Consider the following 20,791-nt stretch of genomic DNA (forward strand, 5'->3'; position numbering starts at 1 on the left):
GACGCTGAAGGCCTTGTCTGCCTGGTTTGGTCGTTCTCTTTGCCCCGAAGGTTGTGGGGAGATCTGAAAGTGACTAGTATGGAGTCGCAGGGTGGGTCGGAACACAGGCCAGATCTGCTGATCCTGGCTGAACTCTGCCTGTTCCTCCATCCATGCCTGATCTGCCTGGTGGAATTGCAAGACCTCCTCAGCACCACATCTGCATTCTCACCAGTCATGCCCCTCGCCCGGTGGGAGCCCAAGGGGTAGGTGTGCATGGGGGACTTGGGAAGAGGCTCCTCATGCACCTGCCTCAGTTACCCCACAAATGCTTATTGAGAGCCTATTATGTACCAGACACTGTCCCAGGGATTGAAGCTGCAGCAGAGAACATGTACAGGTCCCTGTGTTTGTGGAGCCTGTCACACTCAAGATGGTGTAGGTATAAGATGATCTTACCTAACATTGGGGTGAAGCAGATGGCATCACAAGATTCCTGGCAGTTCAACTGTGACATTGTAGACTGGGAACTCCTGGAATTTGGAGGTCCTTCTTAGCCTCATTTACCTCCAAATCTCCTTTATCCATTGGCACATAGTAGTGACTTGGCGTGTGTTAGTTAGCTAAATGCATGGATGGATAGGTGACCAAAGAACGGACACATCAGCTGGGCGTGGTGGCTCATGCCTGTAATTCTAGCACTTTGGGAGGCTGAGGCATGTGGATTGCTTGAATCTAAGAGTTCAAGACCAGCCTGAGCAACATGGAAAACTCTGTCTCTACAAAGAGTACAAAACCTGGCTGGGCATAGTGTCACGTGCCTGTAGTCCCAGCTACTTGGGAGGCTGAGGTGGGAGGATCACCTGAGTCCAGGAGGTCAAGGCTGCAGTGAGCTGTGATTGCACCACTGCATTCTAGCCTGGGTGCCAGAGTGAGACCCTGTCTCAAAAAAAAAGAAAAAGAAAAAATAAAGGACACATCTTTTTAGACAGCTGGGTTCTTTCAGTTTCAAAATAGTATCTTGGAATGATGTGATACACTATCTGGGATGTCCTTCAGCTTCACTGGTGGGTGTAGTGGAGGTGGGGGTGTTGGGTACAGGTACCAAGTGAGGATGGAGATGAACCATGAGTGGCTATGAGGTGACCTAACAGTGGCAGGAGGATGATGGGTTGCTGTCATCTACTTTTGTACATGATTGGAAATTTTCACAGTAAGAAGCTTTAAAGGAATCATTTGAAAAATACTCTTTTGTGGGTAAGACGTTGGGATACTAGTTGGCAAGAAGGCTATGACTTTGGGTTTCTGTGGGTCAGTCCATGGGAGGAGGGAGGTCTGGGATTCAGAGGAGGTGGCCAGTGGATGGGAGTTTGGGGCAGGGGCCACCAGTTTCTCGAAGAACTTCAATTAGGATGTGTGGCAGGTGTGGTCTTGACAGGATGTGGTAAGGTGAATGTGGAGGAATTCAGCCTTTAGCCTGGCTGGCCCCTGAGGTGGAAGGGGGGTGCAGGTGGGGTGTAGACTTCTCGTCCTGCTTCCCTCCCCACAAGCACCCAGGTTGATTACCTCAGACCTGGTTGTGGGCCGCAGGTGTCAGCTTTGAAGGCTTTTACTCATTTGCATGTTCATGCCCCGCCCATTGAGGATGAAGGTGGCCTCAGGTAGAACAGGTGATGTCCAAGAGGGTTCGGAGTCTGTCTGGGATGCTCAGTGGCTTGTGGGAAATGGACCACAGCCATTTTGAACAGAGTGGGACTTTTTCTTTTTTCTTTTTTGAGACAGAGTCTTGCTCTGTCACCCAGGCTGGAGTGCAGTGACTTGATATTGGCTTACTGCAACCTCCACCTCCTAGATTCAAGTGATTCTTGTGCCTCAGGCTCCTGAGTAACAGGAATTACAGGCACCCACTACCATACCCAGCTAATTTTTTGTATGTTTTTGTAGAGACAGGGGTTTCACCATGTTGGCCAGTCTTGAACTCCTGGCCTCAAGTGAAACCCAAAGTGCTGGGGTTACAAGTGTGAGCCACCACTTCTGGCCTGGGGTTTGATCTTTTCTAAATTTGTGCCCAAAGCCATTTTTCTACCAGCCATACAAATGAGACATGGTCATGGTGTGAGACTCTGGGAGGGAGCCAAATGGCACGTTCCTGCTAGACAGCCAGCTAAATAGGACTGTCCAGGGAGGGAGCGTTCCAGGTTAGGCTGGCTTTGAGCCACAGCATTCACAGCTTCTTCTCCCCACAGCTTTGGTTTGTCTACTTCGACCTGGAGAACTGTGTGCAGTTTTTGTCTGATCATGTTCAAGAAATGAAGACTAGCCAAGAGGTAAGATATCTTCAGTGAAAAAACCAAACAAACCCAAACCCAGAAGGCCAAGTTGTATCGATTCCATTCTCTTAAAGGTAGGAAAATGTCTAAGAAAATGTTACTTGGAAGAATACCTGTGAACAATCAATCAGGGGTTGTTTTTGCCTTGGGAATTATGACTACTTTTCTGCTTTTTTTTTTTTTTTTTTTTAGAAAGGGTCTCCCTCTTTCACCCGGGCTGGAGTGCAGTGGCACGATCTCAGCTCACTGCAGCCTCTGCCTCCCGAGTTCAAGCAGTTCTCCCTCAGCTTCCTGAGCAGCTGGGATTATAGGTGCCCACCATGATGCCAGGCTAATTTTTGTATTTTTGTAGAGACGGGATTTCACCATGTTGGCCAGGCTAGTCTCGAACTCCCGACCTCAGGTGATCCTCCCCGCTTAGCCTCCCAAAGTGCTGGGATTACAGGTGTGAGCCACTGCACCCAGCCTTCTGACTCTTTTTAACTCATTGTTTCTTCCATATTTCCTGTGGTGAACGTATTTCTTTACAATAATACTATTAATAATAAATTTTGGTGGATCTCGAAGTTTCATGTATTGAGGCAACTTTTACTTGTTCACAGTGCCTTTCTATCATTTATTAAGAACATCAGAGGGATCTCGCTCTGCTTCTCCAGAGGAGGAAACAGGCTCTGGCATGACCTGTTACCTGCCTGTGGTCATGGAGCTGGCTGGTGATGCCCAGGTTTGGAGGCCAGGCCTCCTGTCTCTGAGCCCTGGGCTCCTTCTCTAGGATCAGCCTTTTCTGAGTTCTGGCTGCAGTGGATCTTGAAGTCAGGGTTGTGACTTAGCCCTGAATCTGGCTCATTAGTTCCTGTGTGGCCTCGAGCAAGGCCTTTGAGTCTCAGTTTATTCATTTGCAACATCTGGATAAAGATACCCACATCCCAGGCTACTTTGAGCAAGTGAGAACACGAAAGGAAAAATATTTGTTTGTTTGTTTTGAGGCAGAGTCTGGCTCTGTCACCCAGGATGGAGTGCAGTGGCGCCATCTTGGCTCACGGCAACCCCTGCCTCGCAGGTTCAAGTGATTCTCCTGCCTCAGCCTCCCGAGTAGCTGGGACTACAGGCACACGCCACCATGCCCGGCTAATTTTTGTATTTTTAGTAGAGACAGGGTTTCACCACTTTGGCCAGGCTGGTTTTGAACTCCTAGCTTCAAGTGATCCACCTGCCTCAGTCTCCAAGAGTGCTGGGATTACAGGCTCGAGCCACCCTGCTTGGCCAAAAAAGGAAAAATATTTAGAAGCTAATAATGACCATCTGTAGGGAATTACATAATACCACCAATGTGACCAGCTTTTTCTGAGGTCATCATCTGAGTCTGAGACCTCATCCTCTGCTGGGTCTGCAGCTCGTGGAGGGACTGTCCCGCAGACACCACCCAGTTTAAGCACTCCTGAGCCCCATCTCTGTTTCCTTTGCAGTCCTTGCTGAGAAGCAGATTGAGCCAGTTGTGTGTTGTCATGGAGACTGGGGTGAGCCCTGCAACAGCGGAGGGGCCTGAGAACTTGGAGGATGCTCCTCTCTTGCCCGACAGTTCTCGTCCTATGGAGAGGCCACTCATGCAGACTGAGCTTCACCAGCTCGTTCCCGAGGCTGAGCCAGAGGTAACGGGCACTAGGGCTAGTCACGGCCATCCTCCCTTGGGGGAGTTTGTGTAGAGAAAGTCTATGTGGGGGCTTCCTAGATTCCCAGGGACATGGCTTCTCTCAGTTGGAAGACACCATACAAATCTAGCTCAGGAGTTCTCAGTCTTTTTATTCTTCACCCTAGCGCTTAAAAAAAATAGTTAAGAGGAAGCATTTTTTATTTATTGGGACTTTTTGTTGCATTATTTACTATCTTGGATATTCTTTTTGATGGTTGCATTGGATGGGTAGTTGCATGTTGATAGATTATAGCTTACTTCACCATGAACATATTGACAAATATTTGGGTCTTAATTAATAAATTTTTATTCATCTATCCAACCGTTCATCCATCTACTTTAATTGCAGTTAGTTAGTTGATTCCTCTTTGCATTTTTTTTTTTTTTTTTTTTTTTTGAGACATGGTCTTACTCCTGTCACCTAGGCTGGGGTGCAGTGGTATGATCACTGCTCACTGTGGCCTCAACTTCCCAGGCTTAAGCAATCCTCTCACCTTGGCCTCCTGAGTAGTTGGGACTATGTGCATGGGCCACCATGCCTGGCTAATTTTTTTGTATTTTTATTAGAGGTAGGGTTTTGCCATGTTGCCCAGGCTGGTCTCCAGCTCCTGGGTTCAAGAGATCTACCCACCTCGACCTCCTACTTCTTTGCATTTCTGTTGAATTCCAATTCTGTCAGCCCCAGAGTTCTGTTGGGTCCTGCCATCCATACTGCCTCTTGGCTATGGCTAAGCACGGGTAGACCAGAAATCTGAAAATGTGGTTTGCAGCTTGTGCTACCTCCTTCTCACAGGGACAGACCCACTGTCAGGGAGACAAGCAGTGATGGTGACCTCAGGTGACCTTTGAGACTTCAGAAGAGCACCTACATCTTTTCAGCCAAGAGGTTTGGGGATTCAAGGTCCAAACCAGCCTAGGCTTTCTCTTTTGTACTGGGGGGAGTAGAAATCCTACGAGTAGTACTATTTAGAGAAAGTGATAGGCCAGTGCAGTGTTTCAACAGAGCAAGACTCTGTCTCAAAAAAAAATTATCTTTTTATGTTAATTTTTAAATTTTATTTAGACAGGGTTTCACCATGTTGCCAATGTTTGTCTTGAACTCCTAAGCTCAAGTTCAGCCTCCTGAAGTGCTAGGATCACAGGTGTGAGTCACTGTGCCCTGCCAAAATATTAAAAAAAAAAACAATAAAAGAGAAAATGATAAATGTATTAATCTCTTCACTTTATCCTATTGGCTTTTTTTTTTTTTTAAAGAGAAAAGATTGATAAGGTTATGTACTTTCTTGCAACATGCATGTGTGGATTTTTGTGCAATAACCCATTAAATATGGGTCTTTTAAATGATTTTTTTTCAAATTTATTCAAACCAATAGTAATACAATTTCTTGTCATGAATATCAAGTGTGTGTGCACATGTTTTTAAAGTCGCTGCCTTTATAATTTAGTTAGGGAAAATATAATTGATGCCCAAGTCTCAGCCTGGGCTAGATGATCATATTTCAGTAGGAACCCAGTGTCTGTAAAAGATGGAAAGATAGTGATAATGACCTCTTACATTTTTTTTTTTTTTTTTTTTTTTTTTTGAGACGGAGTCTTGCTCTTGTTACCCAGGCTGGAGTGCAATGGCGCGACCTCGGCTCACCGCAACCTCCGCCTCTTGGGTTCAGGCAATTCTCCTGCCTCAGCCTCCTGAGTAGCTGGGATTACAGGCACGCACCACCATGCCCAGCTAATTTTTTGTATTTTTAGTAGAGACGGGGTTTCACCATGTTGACCAGGATGGTCTCGATCTCTCGACCTCGTGATCCACTTGCCTCGGCCTCCCAAAGTGCTGGGATTACAGGCGTGAGCCACCGCGCCCGGCCGACCTCTTACATTTTAACAGATTTTTCTCGTGCATAAAATTCATTAGCATTCTCTTCAAGGTATGAATTATTTTTCTTTCTTCCTTGATGGGTGAAATACGGTTCCAAGAGGTCAGTTGACTTTCCCAAGGCCGCCAGAAAGGGAGAGGGTAGTAAGCCAAGGGCCGAAGCCAGCCCTGCTGATGCTAAGTAGGCCAATGTTCTTGCTACTGCTCTTTGCTTCTTATGTTACTGATTTTAGAGTAAACTGGCAAGAAGACCAATCTGAGTTAGGGTGTGGTAAACTATTTGAAGTGTTTTATATTTTCTAGCACAACGGATAACTTGAAACAAATGCTAATCTTATGTTGGAAAGATATTGATGCCATGCGTGGAGCACCAGGCGCTGGCTCAATGCTGTTTGTCTGTTAGGCTCTTTAATCCTCACTCTGACTTCATGGGGTCAGTGCCACTATTTTCCCCATTCTCCCAATGAAGAAACGAGCTCAACGACGTGAAGCGACTGCTCTGGGTTAATCACAGAGTGACTGAGCTGAAATTCCCTCTCGGCCTTTTTGACTTTAAAGCCTGTCCCTAATTACTAACTTTATAGACATAACTAGCATTGATGTAACCCACACCTTATTTCATTACATTCAGAGTGGACGCAAGTCATGTGAGAGACCTTCAACACCATGCTTACGGAATTTAAGCATTTCCCCTGAGATCCCATCTTCTAGACTGGTCAATGGATCTTTACGGCTCTTTAAATGTGTTAATAAGAATGTGCATTAAGGCCTAGTGCAGTGGCTCACAGCTGTAATCCCAGCACTGTAGGAGGCCAAGGCAGGAGCCTAGGAGTTCAAGACCAGCCTGGGGAACATAGTAAGGACATAGTAAGATCCCGTGTCCTTTTTTGTTTTTGAAACAGAGTTTCCCTCCTTTTGCCCAGGCTGGAGTGCAATGGCACGATCTCAGCTCACGGCAACCTCTGCCTTCGGGTTCGAGTGATTCTCCTGTCTGAGCCTCCCGAGTAGCTGGGATTACAGGCAACTGTCAGCATGCCCGGCTAATTTTTTTGTATTTTTAGTGGAGACGGGGTTTCACCATGTTGGCCGGGCTGGTCTTGAACTCTGAGCTCAGGCGATCTGCCCGCCTCGGCCTCCCAAAGTGCTGGGATTTCAGGCGTGAGCCACTGTACCTGGCTTAAGATACGTGTCTTTAAAAAAGAAAAAAGAAGTATATTTTTTTCAATTAAATTTTTTAATCCTTTTTTTCTTCACTTAAATTTTTTTGTGTGGCAAATATGCATAATATAAAATTTACCATCGTAACCATTTTAAGTATATGGTTCAGCAACATTGGGTACATTCTTGCTGTTACACAACTGTCACCACCATCCATCTGCAGAATATTTTCATCTTCCCAAATCAAACTCTGTGCCCATTAAACACTAACTTCCCCTTCCTTCCTTTCTCCCTCCCCTCAACCCCTAGAAACCACAGTTTTACCTTCTCTCCCTGTGAGTTGATTACTCTAGGTGCCTTGTATTAGTGGCATCATACAGTATTTGTCGTTTTGTGATAAAACTAAATTTTATAAGCAATCTCTTTTTTCCCTTTTTTATGTTTTTCTTTCTTTTTTTTTTTTTAAATTTTACTGTCAGTGATCATATTTAAATATAAGCAGTCTCTTTTAATGTGTTAGGAGTACTTGTGTTAAGAAATCTACCAGGTACCTTGTATGAATTAAAGGATTCTGTAATCATGGTCTATTTCTCTCCCCACCTCCATTATTTAGTAATTTTCTTCAGGTGAGTCACTTGGAACACAGACTCATAGACATTTGAAAGTAGAAAAAAGAATGTATTTGTGGCTGGCTAGGTTGACTTTCTTTTTATGTTTTTAAAATATATTTTTAATTTGAATTTTATTTTTGTAGAGACAGAGTCTCTCTCTGTTGCCCAGGCTGCTCTTACACTCCTGACCTCAGGTGACCTTCCTGCCTCAGCCTCCCAAAGTGCTGGGATTACAGGTGTGAACCACCATGCCTGGCCAGCTCGGCTTAAAAACTTAGGTAATTAGAATTAGGTAATTTCTCTAGCGCTTTGAGCTTGCATATCTTTTTTGTGAGTATTGTTATTGCCATTCAGCAGTTAGTTACCCACCTTGGCAGTGAGGGCACTGAGGCTGCAGGAGCCCCACAGCCCGTGGGTTGCAGAACTGGACGTCTAGACCAGGCTGGCGTCTTCTGAGAGCCCCAGGTGCTGGCCTGGCCTGGTTCTTCCTAGTGAACATCACTCCTCATTCCAGGGGCAAGAAGGCAGTGTGGCTTTTCCCCAGTGCCTAAGCCCTTTTCCCTCAAGGGCTTCCCCTGGGGTATTCAATCTGCTTCCCTGCCTTTTCTAGGAAATGGCCCGCCAGCTGCTGGCAGTGTTTGGTGGCTACTATATCCGGCTTCTAGTGACCTCCCAGCTCCCTCAGGCAATGGGGACACGACACACGAACTCTCCAAGAATTCCATGCCCCTGCCAGCTCATAGAAGCCTACATCCTGGGCACAGGGTGCTGCCCGTTCCTGGCCAGGTGACCTAGGAATGAAGGTACTCATCTTCCTCCAAGACTGAGCAGTCGGGAAAGCTTCAGGAGCCCGAGATGGGCAATGGGGAGTCCCAGGTGAGGAGAGAAGTATCTGGGGGCACTCCAAAATGGGTCTGACCTGTCAGCAACTGGGGTGTTGTGCTCATTCCGGGACCCAGCACAGAAATCCTTTTTTGACATCTCATGCTGACCCCTGGCCTTTGCAGAAGCTGACAGCTACAGAGCTAGTCCCACCAAAGCTACTGTCTCTGCTGCTTAGAACTGTGGACATGTATGGAAGGACTGGTCCCCCATCCCTTTCATTGTCCAGAGAGCCCAGGAGATGTGAAGATGACCAGACTGGGTGAATCATGTGTCCAAAACTTGGCCTCAGATAATGTTTCCATCTCCAACCCCTCCATGCCAGATGGGGAAACTGATGCTCAGTGAGGATACTACTCTATGTGGCATTGCCTTGAATCCTTAAAATGATCAGACTGCCTCTTTCCAATATGAAGAAAAAAAAGTAAGTTTTCAGAATTCTCTCCATTTTTTAAGTTTTTCTCTCCCATATTTTGTGAAAAACAGTGGAACAGGTACATGTTGTCTATCAGTACACAAGCTACAGAAGACAGAGACGGAAGACAGAGGTCAAGGACAGATAACTCTTGACAGGAGTATTTGGGAAAGATTGATCCTGTTTCACTTGAGAACTTACTTTGTTCACAGGTACGCACGCTTGTGGTTGTGGTTTTATGTTACAGATGTAGAAGAACAGTTCTGTTTCCCGACACGAATGTTGTCCTGGAATGAAGTGGGATCAGTCACTTGTGGAATTCTGTGAAGAGCTCAGAGGCTTCCAAGTGATCTGCTCCTGAACAAGTCTGAAGACCTATTGTTTCACAGACCCAAGTCCAAATGCCCTGACCTGGCATCTGAAGGATCCCCAGCCGCTAAGACCTTGCCTTCGTGTGCGATTTTGCCTCATCTCCCACAAAACCCCTTTATGAGTTGAAGCTCTTTCCTAGACTGACATACCTATTCCTTTCTATTTGTTGGACTCCTAGTCGTGCTTCAAAGTCCAGCTTTCTGTAGCCCTTCTTTAGGGAGCCTTCCTACACAGCCAGCCCTGCTGCTGTCTGCCTCCTTTAAATTCTTGATACAGCTGCTGCCTGTTCTGATGTTTTATGGTATTGATTCTGTTTTCCTGTGTACATGCCAGTTTTTCTAGCTGGACTGTAAACTCCTCAAGGACAGAGGCTACACGTTGTACTTTTTGTTTATGACCTGGACTTGCTAGGGAAAAAAACAAAACAGTCCTGTGGATTGATTGCTTTGACATCCTCACAGCAGCTAATGCAAATTGCTGTCCAAGCTCACTTGAACGATAAGATTGCTATGGACCTGGGCTCTGGACCTGATCTGCCCACTTCAAGCTGTGTAATTTTTGGCAAATTGCTTTTTTTGGCTGGTCCTCAGTTTACCTACCTATATAATGGATGGATTGGATGATTCTTTTTTTACATTGAGGCAGAGTCTCACACTGTCACCCAGGCTGGAGTGCAGTGGTGCCATCTTGGCTCACTGCAACCTCTGCTGCCCGGGTTCAAGTGATTCTCTTGCCTCAGCCTCCCAAGTGACTGGGACTACAGGTGCATGCTACCAAGTCTGCTAATTTTTTTGTATTTTTAGTAGAGAAGGGGTTTTACCATGTTGGCCAGGCTGGTCTTGAACTCCTGGCCTCAGGTGATCTGCCCACCTCAGTCTCCCAAAGTGCTGGAATTATAGGCTTGAGCCACTGCGCCCGGCTCTGGATAATTCTTAAGGGCCCTTCTAGGACCAAAGTTCTGGGAGTTTCTAGCTTATTCAGTTCCCTCGTAGCCCTTAGCCCTTATCCACATGCAGAAACATCTGGCAGCCCCACATGGCTGAGTTGACCTGGGTCTAGTATGCCCTTGGATGGAAGACTAGCCTACCTAGCAGGAGACCTGGATTTTTCTTTCTGATCTGCTGCTTCCAAGTTGTGTGACCTTGGCTAAGCCACTTCACCTTTCTGACTGTCACTTCACTTTTTAATAAAGTGTATCTGGTGAACAAGAAACGTTATTAAAGCACATGACTCACCATTCAAGAGATGGGTCTGACCATTCACTTTCTCTGTGCCAGAGAAGAGAGATCATGAGTGTGGACCAGCCCCTGGACAGGCAACTTTAGTCAAGGCTGAGAGCAGCTTTGCCCGAGGAAGTTATTCATGAAGGTGACCACTGTCTTTCTGACCTGGCACAGAGGAAATGTTGGCTGTGAATATGACCAATAGAAAACCTGTATTTCTCATTCAGTCCTAGAACCCTGGTAAGTATAATAACAGAGAATAAAAAAGTGTTTGTTAAATGAAAAAGCAGCAGTTTTTTCAATTTTAAGGTTTACTTAAACAGCCTTTGATGTGTGTTTCTTTTTCTGTCTTTAGAATTTCTGATGGTCTCACCTGGTGGGTGGGGCATTCAGGGTATGCCCACAATGTATATTTCCCTTGCATCAGTGCCTCAGTTTCCTCATTTATAAAATCCCCATGATCTCTGTCTCACCTACTTTACAGGGTTGCTGTGAAGATCAGATACTACACACAAGAATGCTCATCAGTTTTTAAATTTAATTTAATTTTCTTTAATTTTTTCATAGAGCTAGGGTCTTGTTATGTTGCCCAGCCTAGTCTTGAACTCCTGGTCTCAAGTGATCCTCCCACCTTGGTCTCCTATGGTGCTGGAATTACAGTTGTGAATTACCATGCCCAGCCAGCTCCTAAGTCTGAAGGCTTTGTGTTAATGATACGTGTGGCCATAGTGGAGGCGGTGGATGTCTTCGAGTGGGAGTGAAGGTGATAACTCACTGCATGGATTCTAGAGTTCTGTTTATTCGAATTCAAGTTCTTCCACTTAAGAACAGTGTTCTTCCTCTCGCCGAGTCTCATTTCTCATCTGTAGGATGAGGATAAGAGCACTTAACCTGGCAGGTTGTTGTGAGGATTAAATGATGTGAAAAAATGTCAAGTGCTTGCAACTTTGAATTCCAAACCTGAGTGAGAGCTCACTAAGTTGTTGCTTAAAAACAAATTCTGTCTTGTAAATAGTAGACACCCGATGTATATCTTTGTTGATGTAACAGGTCATTAACAGTTAAGGTTTTTCAGTCTGCATCAGATTTCAGCTATTTCAGTGCCAGACCTGGATATATTTATGTGAATAAAGATTTTAGTCAAATCTCTGGAATTCAGCATGCAGAGATAATATAGCAAGGGGATAAAGAGCAAGCTGGTGACTTTGGCAAGATATTTATTCTTTTTATACTTCTTATACCTAATTTCTCATCTATTAAGGGGTGTGTGTGATAATAAGGGGGGGCTAATGGAAGTGACTGAAGTAAAGCACAAAGCCTGGTCAACAGTAAGGGCTCAGTCAGTGGGGGTGTTTCTTCTGCAGCTGCTGGCTGGTATTGGCTTCTTGTTCATGTTATCCTATGTTATCTTATAGTTTGGCGTTTATACATTTAGGTCTGTGATTCATTTTGAGTTAGTTTTTGTGAGGGATAGAAGGTCTCTATCCAGTTTATTGTTTTTGGCATATTTGTTCCAGCATCATTTGTTGAAAAGACTCTCTTTGCTGCATTGTATTGCCTTTACTTTTTTTTTTTTTTTTTTTTCAAGGATAAGTTGACTCTACTTTTGTGGGTCTGTTTCTGGGCTCTCTCTTCATTCCATTGATCTGTGTATTTGTTCTTTCCTGATAACACACTGTCTTGATTACTGTAGCTTTACAGTAAGGCTTGAAATTGGGTAGTGTGAGTCCTCCAACTTTGTTCTTCTCTCTTAATGTTGAGTTGGCTATTGGATGTCTTATGCCTTTCATTTAAACTTTAGAACCGGTTTGTCAATATCTACAAAATAACTCACTGTTTATTTTGATTGGGATTGCATTGAATCCACAGATCAAGTTGCAAGAACCGACATTTTCACAATATTGATTTCTGTCCGCAAACATAGAATCTGTCCTCATTTATTTAGTTGTTCTTTGATTTCTTTCATCAGTTCTGTAGGGTTTTTTCCTTTTCCTACAGTTTTTTTTGGGTAGTTTTTCATATTTTGTTAGATTTATACCTAAATATCTTATTTTTGGGGGCGCTAATATAAATTATATTGTGTATTGGTTTCAAATTACATTCGTTCATTGCACTTATATGGGAATGTGATTGGCTTTTATCTACTCACATAGTAGCCTGCAGCCTTGCTATAATTTCTTATTAGTTGTAGGAGTTTCTCTGTTGATTTTTTTGTTGTTGTTGATGAGACAATCATCTTGCCTATAAACAAAGATAGTTTTATTTCTTTCTTCCTCATGTGTATACTTTTTTTTTTTTTTTGAGACGGAGTTTCACTCTTGTTACCCAGACTGGAGTGCAATGGCGCGATCTCGGCTCACCGCAACCTCCGCCTCCTGGGTTCAGGCAATTCTCCTGCCTCAGCCTCCTGAGTAGCTGGGATTACAGGCACGCACCACCATGCCCAGCTAATTTTTTGTATTTTTAGTAGAGACGGGGTTTCACCATGTTGACCAGGATGGTCTTGATCTTTTGACCTCGTGATCCACCCGCCTCGGCCTCCCAGAGTGCTGGGATTACAGGCTTGAGCCACCGCACCCGGCCAATGTGTATACTTTTTATTTCCTTTTCCTGTCTTATTTCATTGGCTTGAACTTCCAGTATGATGTTGAAGAGTAGTGGTAAGAGGGAACATTCTTGCCTTGTTTGTGATTGTAGTGGGAGTTTCTAGTGTCTCACTATTTTTTTTTTTTTTTTTTTTTGAGACAGAGTCTTGCTCTGTTGCCCAGGCTAGAGTGCAGTGGTATGATCTCAGCTCACTGCTACCTCCATCTCCCTGGTTCAGGTGATTTTCCTGCCTCAGTCTTCTGAGTAGCTGGGATTACAGGCCTGCCCTACCACACCTGGTTAATTTTTTTTTTTTTAATTTTAATTTTATTTTAGTAGAGATGGGATTTCTCTGTGTTGGCCAGTGGCCAGTCTGGTCTCAAACTCCTGACCTCAGGTGACCTGCCCTGCTTGGTCACCGAAAGTGCTGGGATTACAGGCATTAGCCATTATGCCTGGCCTTCACTATTAAATATAATGTTAGCTCTGGGTTTTGGGGTAGTTTTTTTTTTTTCTTTTTGAGACAGGGTCTCACTCTGTCACCCAGGCTGGAGACTGGAGTACAGTGGCATGATCACAGCTTACTGTAGCCTTAATCTCCCAAGCACAAGAAATCCTTCTGGGTAGCTGGGTCTATACCACACCTGCCTAATTTTTTTTTTTTTTTTCAAAATGGAGTCTTACTTTGTCCCCCAGATTGGAGCGGAGTGGCGGGATCTTGGCTCACTGCAACCTCTGCCTCCCAGGCTCAAGTGATTCTCCCACCTCAGCCTCCTGAGTAGCTGGGACCACCAGTGCACACCACCATGCCTGGTTAATTTTAGTAGTTTTGGTAGAGATAGGGTTCTGTCATGTTGCTGTTGCTCAGGCTGGTCTTGAACTTCTGAATTCAGGTGATCCACCTGCCTTGGCCTCCCAAAGTGCTGAGATTACAGGTGTGAGCCACCATGCCTGGTCTGGGCCACCACACTTGGCTGTAATTTTTAAATTTTTTGTAGAGACAGGGTCTCATTATGTTGTCTGGGCTGGTCTTGAACTCCTGGAGCTGATCTTCCCACCTCAGCCTTCCAGAGTGTTGGGATTTCAGGCATAAGCTACGATGCCCAGACCAGATATTCTTATCAAGTTGAGAAAGTTTCCTCTCTATTCCTTCTTTACTGAGAGGAAATTAGCTTTCTTTTGATTAGTCATTGCATAGTACATCTTTGTTCATCCTTTTACTTCCGACCTCTTCACATTCTTATATTTAAGGTTTCATCCTTGTAGGCATGTAAGATTTGCTTTTTTGAAATTCAGTTTTTTCTAAATCAGAATATTAACACACTATGTCTAATGTGTTTACTGATAGATTTGGGTTTGAATGTACCATCTTACTAATAATTCTTTCTATTGGTTTTCTCTTTCTGTGTTCTTTTCTTTTTTCTGTCTTTTTTCCTTCTTTTGGATTAAGGTTGTTTGTTTTGGATAATTTCTCCTTTATTAGCATATGAAGTATACTTTTCTTTTAGGTCTTACCCTAAATTTAACAAGCATCCTTGACTTATTGAAGTGATCACTTCTACCATTTCATGGACAACCCAGCGATTATACAATTATTATTATTATTATTTTATGAAAGAGAAAGGGGGAGAGAGAACAGGAGTCTTGCTCTATTGCCCAGGCTGGAATGCAATCTAAAAAAAGGTATTAAAAACCTCTTTTATGCTGATAATTGTACTTAACAGCGGAGACAGGAAGGAATAAGAATTCTATAAATATTCACTGAGTTTACTTGTTCCATGTCTGAGTTCAAATCATAAATGTCCCTGTTAATTTTCTATCTTGTTGATCCATCGAATATTAACAATGTGGTGTCAAAGTCTCCCGCTATTATTGTGTGGGAGTCCAAGTCTCTTTATAAGTCATTAAGAACATAAGTCTTTTGTATGTGGGTGCTCCTATATTAACTCCTGTTGTTACATTGATCCTTTTACCATTATGTAATGTCCTTCTTTGTTTCTTTTAGTCTTTGTTACTATTAAAGTCTATTTTGTCAGAGACGTTACAACTCCTGCTTTTTGTTTTGTTTTTTTTTTTTCCTCTCCATTTGATTGGTGAGTCTTCCTCTAACCTTTGTTTTGAGTCTTTGTGTGTCCTTGCTTATGAGATGGATCTGGATACAGTGTGCTGATGGGTTTTGACTTTTTATTCAATTTGCGTGTCTGTGTCTTTCACTGGGGCATTTAATCCATTTAAATTTAGGATTAATATTGATATTTGTGAGTTTAATATTGTCATTTAATGCTAGCTGACTATTTTTCCCATTAGTTGATATAGATTCTTCATTATGAAGATACTCTTTACCTTTTGGTAAGTTTTTGGGATGACTGATACTGGTTGTTCCTTTCTGTGTGTAATGTTTCTTTCAGAAGCTCTTGTAAAGCAGGCCTGGTGGTGATGAAACCTCTGAGTGCTTGCTTGTTCGTGAAAACTTTTATTTTTCCTTCATTTATGAAGCTTAGTTTGGCTGGATGTGAGATTCTGGGTTGACAATTCTTTTCTTTGAGGATTTTGAATATTGACCCCCACTCTCTTCTAGTTTGTAGGGCTTCTGCTGAGAGATCTGCTGTGAGTCTGATAGGCTTCCCTTTATGGGTAACCTGACCTTTCTCTGTAGCTGTCCTTAGAATTTTCTCCTTTATTTCAACTCTGGTGAATCTAATGATTATGTGTCTTGGGGTTGCTCTTCTTGAGGAATATCTTTGTGGTGTTCTCTGTATTACCTGGAGTTGAGTATTGTCCTGCCTTACTAGGTTAGGAAAGTTTTCCTGAATAATATCCTGAAGAATATTTTCCAGCTTGGATTCATTCTCTTCATGACATTCAGGTACACCTGTCAAACATAAATTAGGTCTTTTCACATAGTCCCATATTTCTTGGAGACTTTGCTCATTCCTTTTTACTTTTTCTTCTCTAATCTTGTCTTCTCGTTTCATTTCATTAAGTTGATCTTCGACCTCTGATATCCTTTCTTCTGCTTGATCAATTCGAGTGTTAAAACCTATGCATACTTCGTGGCGTTCTCATATTGTATTCTTCAGTTCCATTAATTCACTTATATTCCTCTCTAAATTGTCTATTCTCATTAGGATTTCGTCAAACCTTTTTTCAAGGTTCTTAGTTTCTTTACATTGGGCCAGAACATGTTCTTTTAACTCACAGAAGTTTCTTATCCACCTTCCGAAGCCTAATTCTGTTATTGGAACACACTCATTCTCCAACAGGCCTTGCTCCCTTGTTGATGAGGAACTGTGATCCCCTGTAGAGGGAGAGGCATTCTGATTTTGAGTATTCTCAGCCTTTTTACACTGGTTTCTTCCCGTCGTTGTAAATTTATCCACCTGTCATCTTTGTAATTACCGACTTTCAAATTAGGTCTCTGAGTGGACGTCCAACTTGTTGATTCCCAGCGCCGAAATCTGAGCAACCCACTGCGCTGGCTAAAACAGCTGCGTTAAGATTCTTGGTGCTTTTCTGCCTGGGAATCTCCGGTCTGGCTTCCCTCTTGAGTTCCTTTTTCAATCAGCTGAACAGGCGACTCTGCCTTCCCAGAGCTCCAAACGTCGACCAAAAGGGGACCCAGTCTGGTTTACTCTGCACCGAGAACCACCGCGCTGGCCACAAGAATCGCGCTGGTGACCCGTGGGGTTCCTTCGCTGGGAATCTCCTGGTTGGTGAGCAACAAAAATTCGTCTGAAAGTGTGGCGTCTTCTCGTTCTCTGCGCTTTCACTGGGAGCTACAATCCTGAGCTGCTAGTAATTGGCCATCTTGGATCTCTCTCCTATACAATTATTATTTTCTTAAAGATGAAGTACCCCTCTGTGTCCCAGGCTGGAGTGCAGTGGCACAATCTTGGCTCACTGCAACCTTTGCCTACGAGGTTCAAGCGATTCTCCTTCCTCAGCCTCCTGAGTAGCTGGAATTACAAATGGGCACAACCACACCAGGCTAATTTTTGTATTTTTAGTAGAGATGGGTTTCATCATGTTGTCCAGGCTGGTTTCAATCTTCTGACCTCAAGTAATTCCCCTGCCTCGGCCTCCTAAAGCACTGGGATTACAGGTGTGAGCCACCATGCCTGTCTGAGTTTTTAATTCGATTTGTTTTAGTAATCAGTCCTATAATTTTGTTTTTAAAAAAATAATTCCCAGTTCTCAAATACAATTACCAATCTTGTCATCTGTTCTCCTCAATATTTAATTGTACTGCTTTTAAAGTTCACGTCTGCAAACTCTAATATCTGGTTCTTTTTTTTTTTCCTTTTGCTTTTCATCAGTTGGTCTTATTTTTTGATATTCATGGTAATTTTTCATTAAGTGCTAGACATTAAAAAAATGAAATATCGAAGAGATATATAAGGATCTTCCCTCAGACAGGATTTACTTTTGCTTCTGGGGAAAGTAGGCTTGAGATAGGTTTGACCTTGGGTTTTGTGAGAACTAGTCTAGTTGTGATTAAACCTTACTCTCAGGTTTCAGCCCTTCAGGTGTTTTAGCTGAAAACATGTTTATATATATATATATATATATATTACATATGTATTTATATGTATATAAACATATATATGTTATAACATAAATACATATGTAATATATATAAACATACATATTAACATTTATGCTTTATATATAACATACGTTTTATAGATATAAAAAATATATATATATATATATATATTTTTTTTTTTAACCAGAACTCCTCCTTTATGGTGAGCCCTATACCTCCAATTTTTGTTACCCAAGCTGTGAGATTTCTGAAAGCTCTACTCAACTTTTCAGCCACTTGGAAGTTGCCTAGGACTTGGCAGGTCCCTCAAGGGGATAAGTCTTCAGTGTTCATCTCCTCTCTCTGTACTTTTCTCTTCAGCATCTTGGCCCCTCATGTCCTGACTATATTGATATTTCTCTGATGCATTCAAACACATTTAAGAAAAAAAAATTGCTTGTAAACTGCTGTCAACAGGAGGATTGGTTTGATACGAGTTAGTTTGCCATGGTCAGACGTAAGTCCAACTGTGCCTTCCATGATTATTGGTGCTGTTATTATTTGAAAATCCTTCAAAGAAAGACGAGAGCCCTTTAAAAATGTCAGAGGATAGAGGCTTCTTTGCATCCCTTCTGTGAAGGAGTTTCGAAATTATCAAAGCAGGAAGTGACATTTAAGGAGCATCTTTTTTGTGTAAAGCACCTGCTATAGCTGGTGCAGGAAGCAGTTCCAAGAAATAAGGAACATGGGGTTTGCTGGGGAAGGAAAGGACCTTGGCATGGGAGGAGGTGAGGAATGCATAGGACAAGGGGAATCTGGGTAAGAGGATGGGTCCAGGGGATACAGTATGAGAATGGCAGTGGGAGAGGACTATGGACATGAGGTCCAGGAAAGTGAACTGCATCTTCACCCAGTGGATGCCAGTGGGGTCTCATCCCATGGGGAAGAGGTGCCACAGTGCAGTGAGCTGACAACACACACGTGTGGTAAGCCTCTCTGCTTCCTTCCACCTATAGCTCTTTTCCCTTTTCCTGCTAAATACTGCCAACCTTCTCAATATGGCCATCTGGATGTCCCATAGGACTCTCCAGCTTGGAATAGCCCCAAATTAAGTGATCGGCTGTGTGTTGTCAACTTAGCCTCAATACCACAAGGACCTCATTCCCTGGAATCTTCATTCCTGTATGGTTCTGAGTTAGAATTGGCCAGCTTTGCATGAGAACTATGACTCAAGGCCCACTTCTTCATCCTTACTGCTGCTGCCTTACTTTAGGCCTGTATCACCGTCTGTCCTGATCACCTAGGCAGTTGCTTAATTTGTTTTGTTTTGTTTTGGTAGAGATGAGGTCATGCTGTGTTGCCCAGGCTGATCTCAAACTCCCGGACTCAAGCGATCCTCCTGCCTCCGCCTCCCATAGTTCTGGGACCACAGGCATAAGCCACTGTGCCCGACCCAGCCTCTTAATTTGATTTCTGTGTTAGTCATGATCCAATCGGGAGACAGAAACCACATAGCAATTTGAATATGAGAACTTTAATATAAGTACTAACTAGAACAGGGGATTGGAGTAATGAAGGCATGGTAAGAAGTTAGGAGAGCTTTAAAAAATATAGGAATAATGGACATAGGGAGCAGTCAGCACCCCTAGAACTAAGAAAGAACCTCCCCAGGCCTCATCCCAGCTGAGATCCAGACCTTGCTGAGAAGGGCGTGGCGGTGGCTCACAATGGCAGAGAAGTCTGGGAGAATGTTCTAGAAGTCTGCCCTTGGGTGCCAGGGTAAGCTGTCATGGAGCGGTATCTGATTAGGGGCACACCTCCTCTTTGTGGGGGACACTAGGAGAAGCTGCTAGTTGCAAAGTGCTACTGACCACCATCTTCTGCAGGATTCCTGTTCTGGAAAAACTGCCTGCACTGCAGGAGGGTGATGCTGGAGAAGCTGTGAGCTCTGAGCTATTAAGAAGAGCCCAGCACAACCGGAGGAAGGCCCCTTCCTCCTCCAGTGTCTCTAGCACCCCCTCCTGACAGAGGCTAGCATTGTACCAACTACCAAAGGAAAAATTAATTTAAAGGGCCAGCTTTGTTTTTGAAGAGCAAAACATCTGGGGTCCAGAGCAATAACTGAATGTCATTCTACCATTATCGAGGGGCAGCATAACCGCGTGGTTAAGAGTGTGGATTCTGTAGTTGAGTTTCTTGAGTTCAAGTCTTAGCTCTGGCACTTGATATAAATTGGTGTAAACCTTAAAAGATTTATTTAACCTGAGTCTCGGTTTCCTAATCTGTAAAATCAGGTAGTAATTGTTCTAACCTCATTGGGTTGTTGTGCTGATTGGGTTGATATTTATGAAGCGTTTAGAAGAGGACCTGGCACAGAGTAAGGAATGCACCAGATGGTCTATTGAGATTATTATTACGCTGAAGTCCATCCTTCAAATTGTAGTCAGGATGGGATTTCCATTGTAAGTATGAATTTTACTCCACAATCCTATGGCATAGACATCATATTCCTTTATTCTTCCCCTTTCTGAGGTGGGGCAGGCACCCAGAGGGCTAATTAGTAAATTGTCTTCTGGCCGGGTGCGGAAGACATTAGCACTCCCTGTGCCGGCCTCAGGGTTACACTCCTGACCTCAGGATTACACCTGTAATCCCAGTTTTGGGAGGCCAAGGTGGGTGGATCACCTGAGGTCAGGAGTTTGAGACCAGCCTGGCCAAAATAGCAAAACCCTGTCTCTACAAAAAAAATGCAAAAATTAGCTGGGTGTAGTGGAACATTCCTGTAGTCCCAGCTACTTGGGAGGCTGAGGCAGGAGAATCCTTGAACCTGGGAGGTGGAGGTTGTAGTGAACTGAGATCATGCCACTGCACTCCAGCCTAGGTGACAGAGCAAGACTCCATCTTAAAAAAAAAAAAGTGTTGGGCCGGGCGCGGTGGCTCAAGCCTGTAATCCCAGCGCTTTGGGAGGCCGAGACGGGTGGATCACGAGGTCAAGAGATCGAGACCATCCTGGTCAACATGGTGAAACCCCGTCTCTACTAAAAATACAAAACATTAGCTGGGCATGGTGGCGTGTGCCTGTAATCCCAGCTACTCGGGAGGCTGAGGCAGGAGAATTGCCTGAACCCAGGAGGCGGAGGTTGCGGC

At 43.8% G+C, this 20,791-nt stretch overlaps 1 protein-coding gene across 5 annotated transcripts in view; it reads left to right on the forward strand.

Annotated features, from left to right (window-relative positions):
• Nucleotides 1-11,527, forward strand: part of LOC116546089 (transmembrane protein 268) — a 31,830-nt gene extending 20,303 nt beyond the window's left edge. For 2 of the 5 annotated variants that reach the window (XM_032272435.1, XM_032272436.1), the window contains exons 6-8: nt 2,226-2,306; nt 3,776-3,958; nt 8,252-10,819. In XM_032272435.1, coding sequence (XP_032128326.1) covers nt 2,226-2,306; nt 3,776-3,958; nt 8,252-8,431 — 444 coding nt within the window. In that variant the 3' untranslated portion in view covers nt 8,432-10,819. Of the gene's footprint in view, nt 1-2,225; nt 2,307-3,775; nt 3,959-4,792; nt 4,967-8,251 lie in introns of those variants that run through there. The other 3 variants (XM_032272437.1, XM_032272438.1, XM_032272439.1) reach the window with 3 other exon arrangements.
• The last annotated feature ends 9,264 nt before the right edge of the window (nt 11,528-20,791 follow it).

The sequence above is a fragment of the Sapajus apella genome, unplaced genomic scaffold (assembly GCF_009761245.1).
Source record: "Sapajus apella isolate SASKATOON/1434 unplaced genomic scaffold, GSC_monkey_1.0 scaffold577, whole genome shotgun sequence".
Classification (NCBI taxonomy): Eukaryota; Metazoa; Chordata; class Mammalia; order Primates; family Cebidae; genus Sapajus; species Sapajus apella.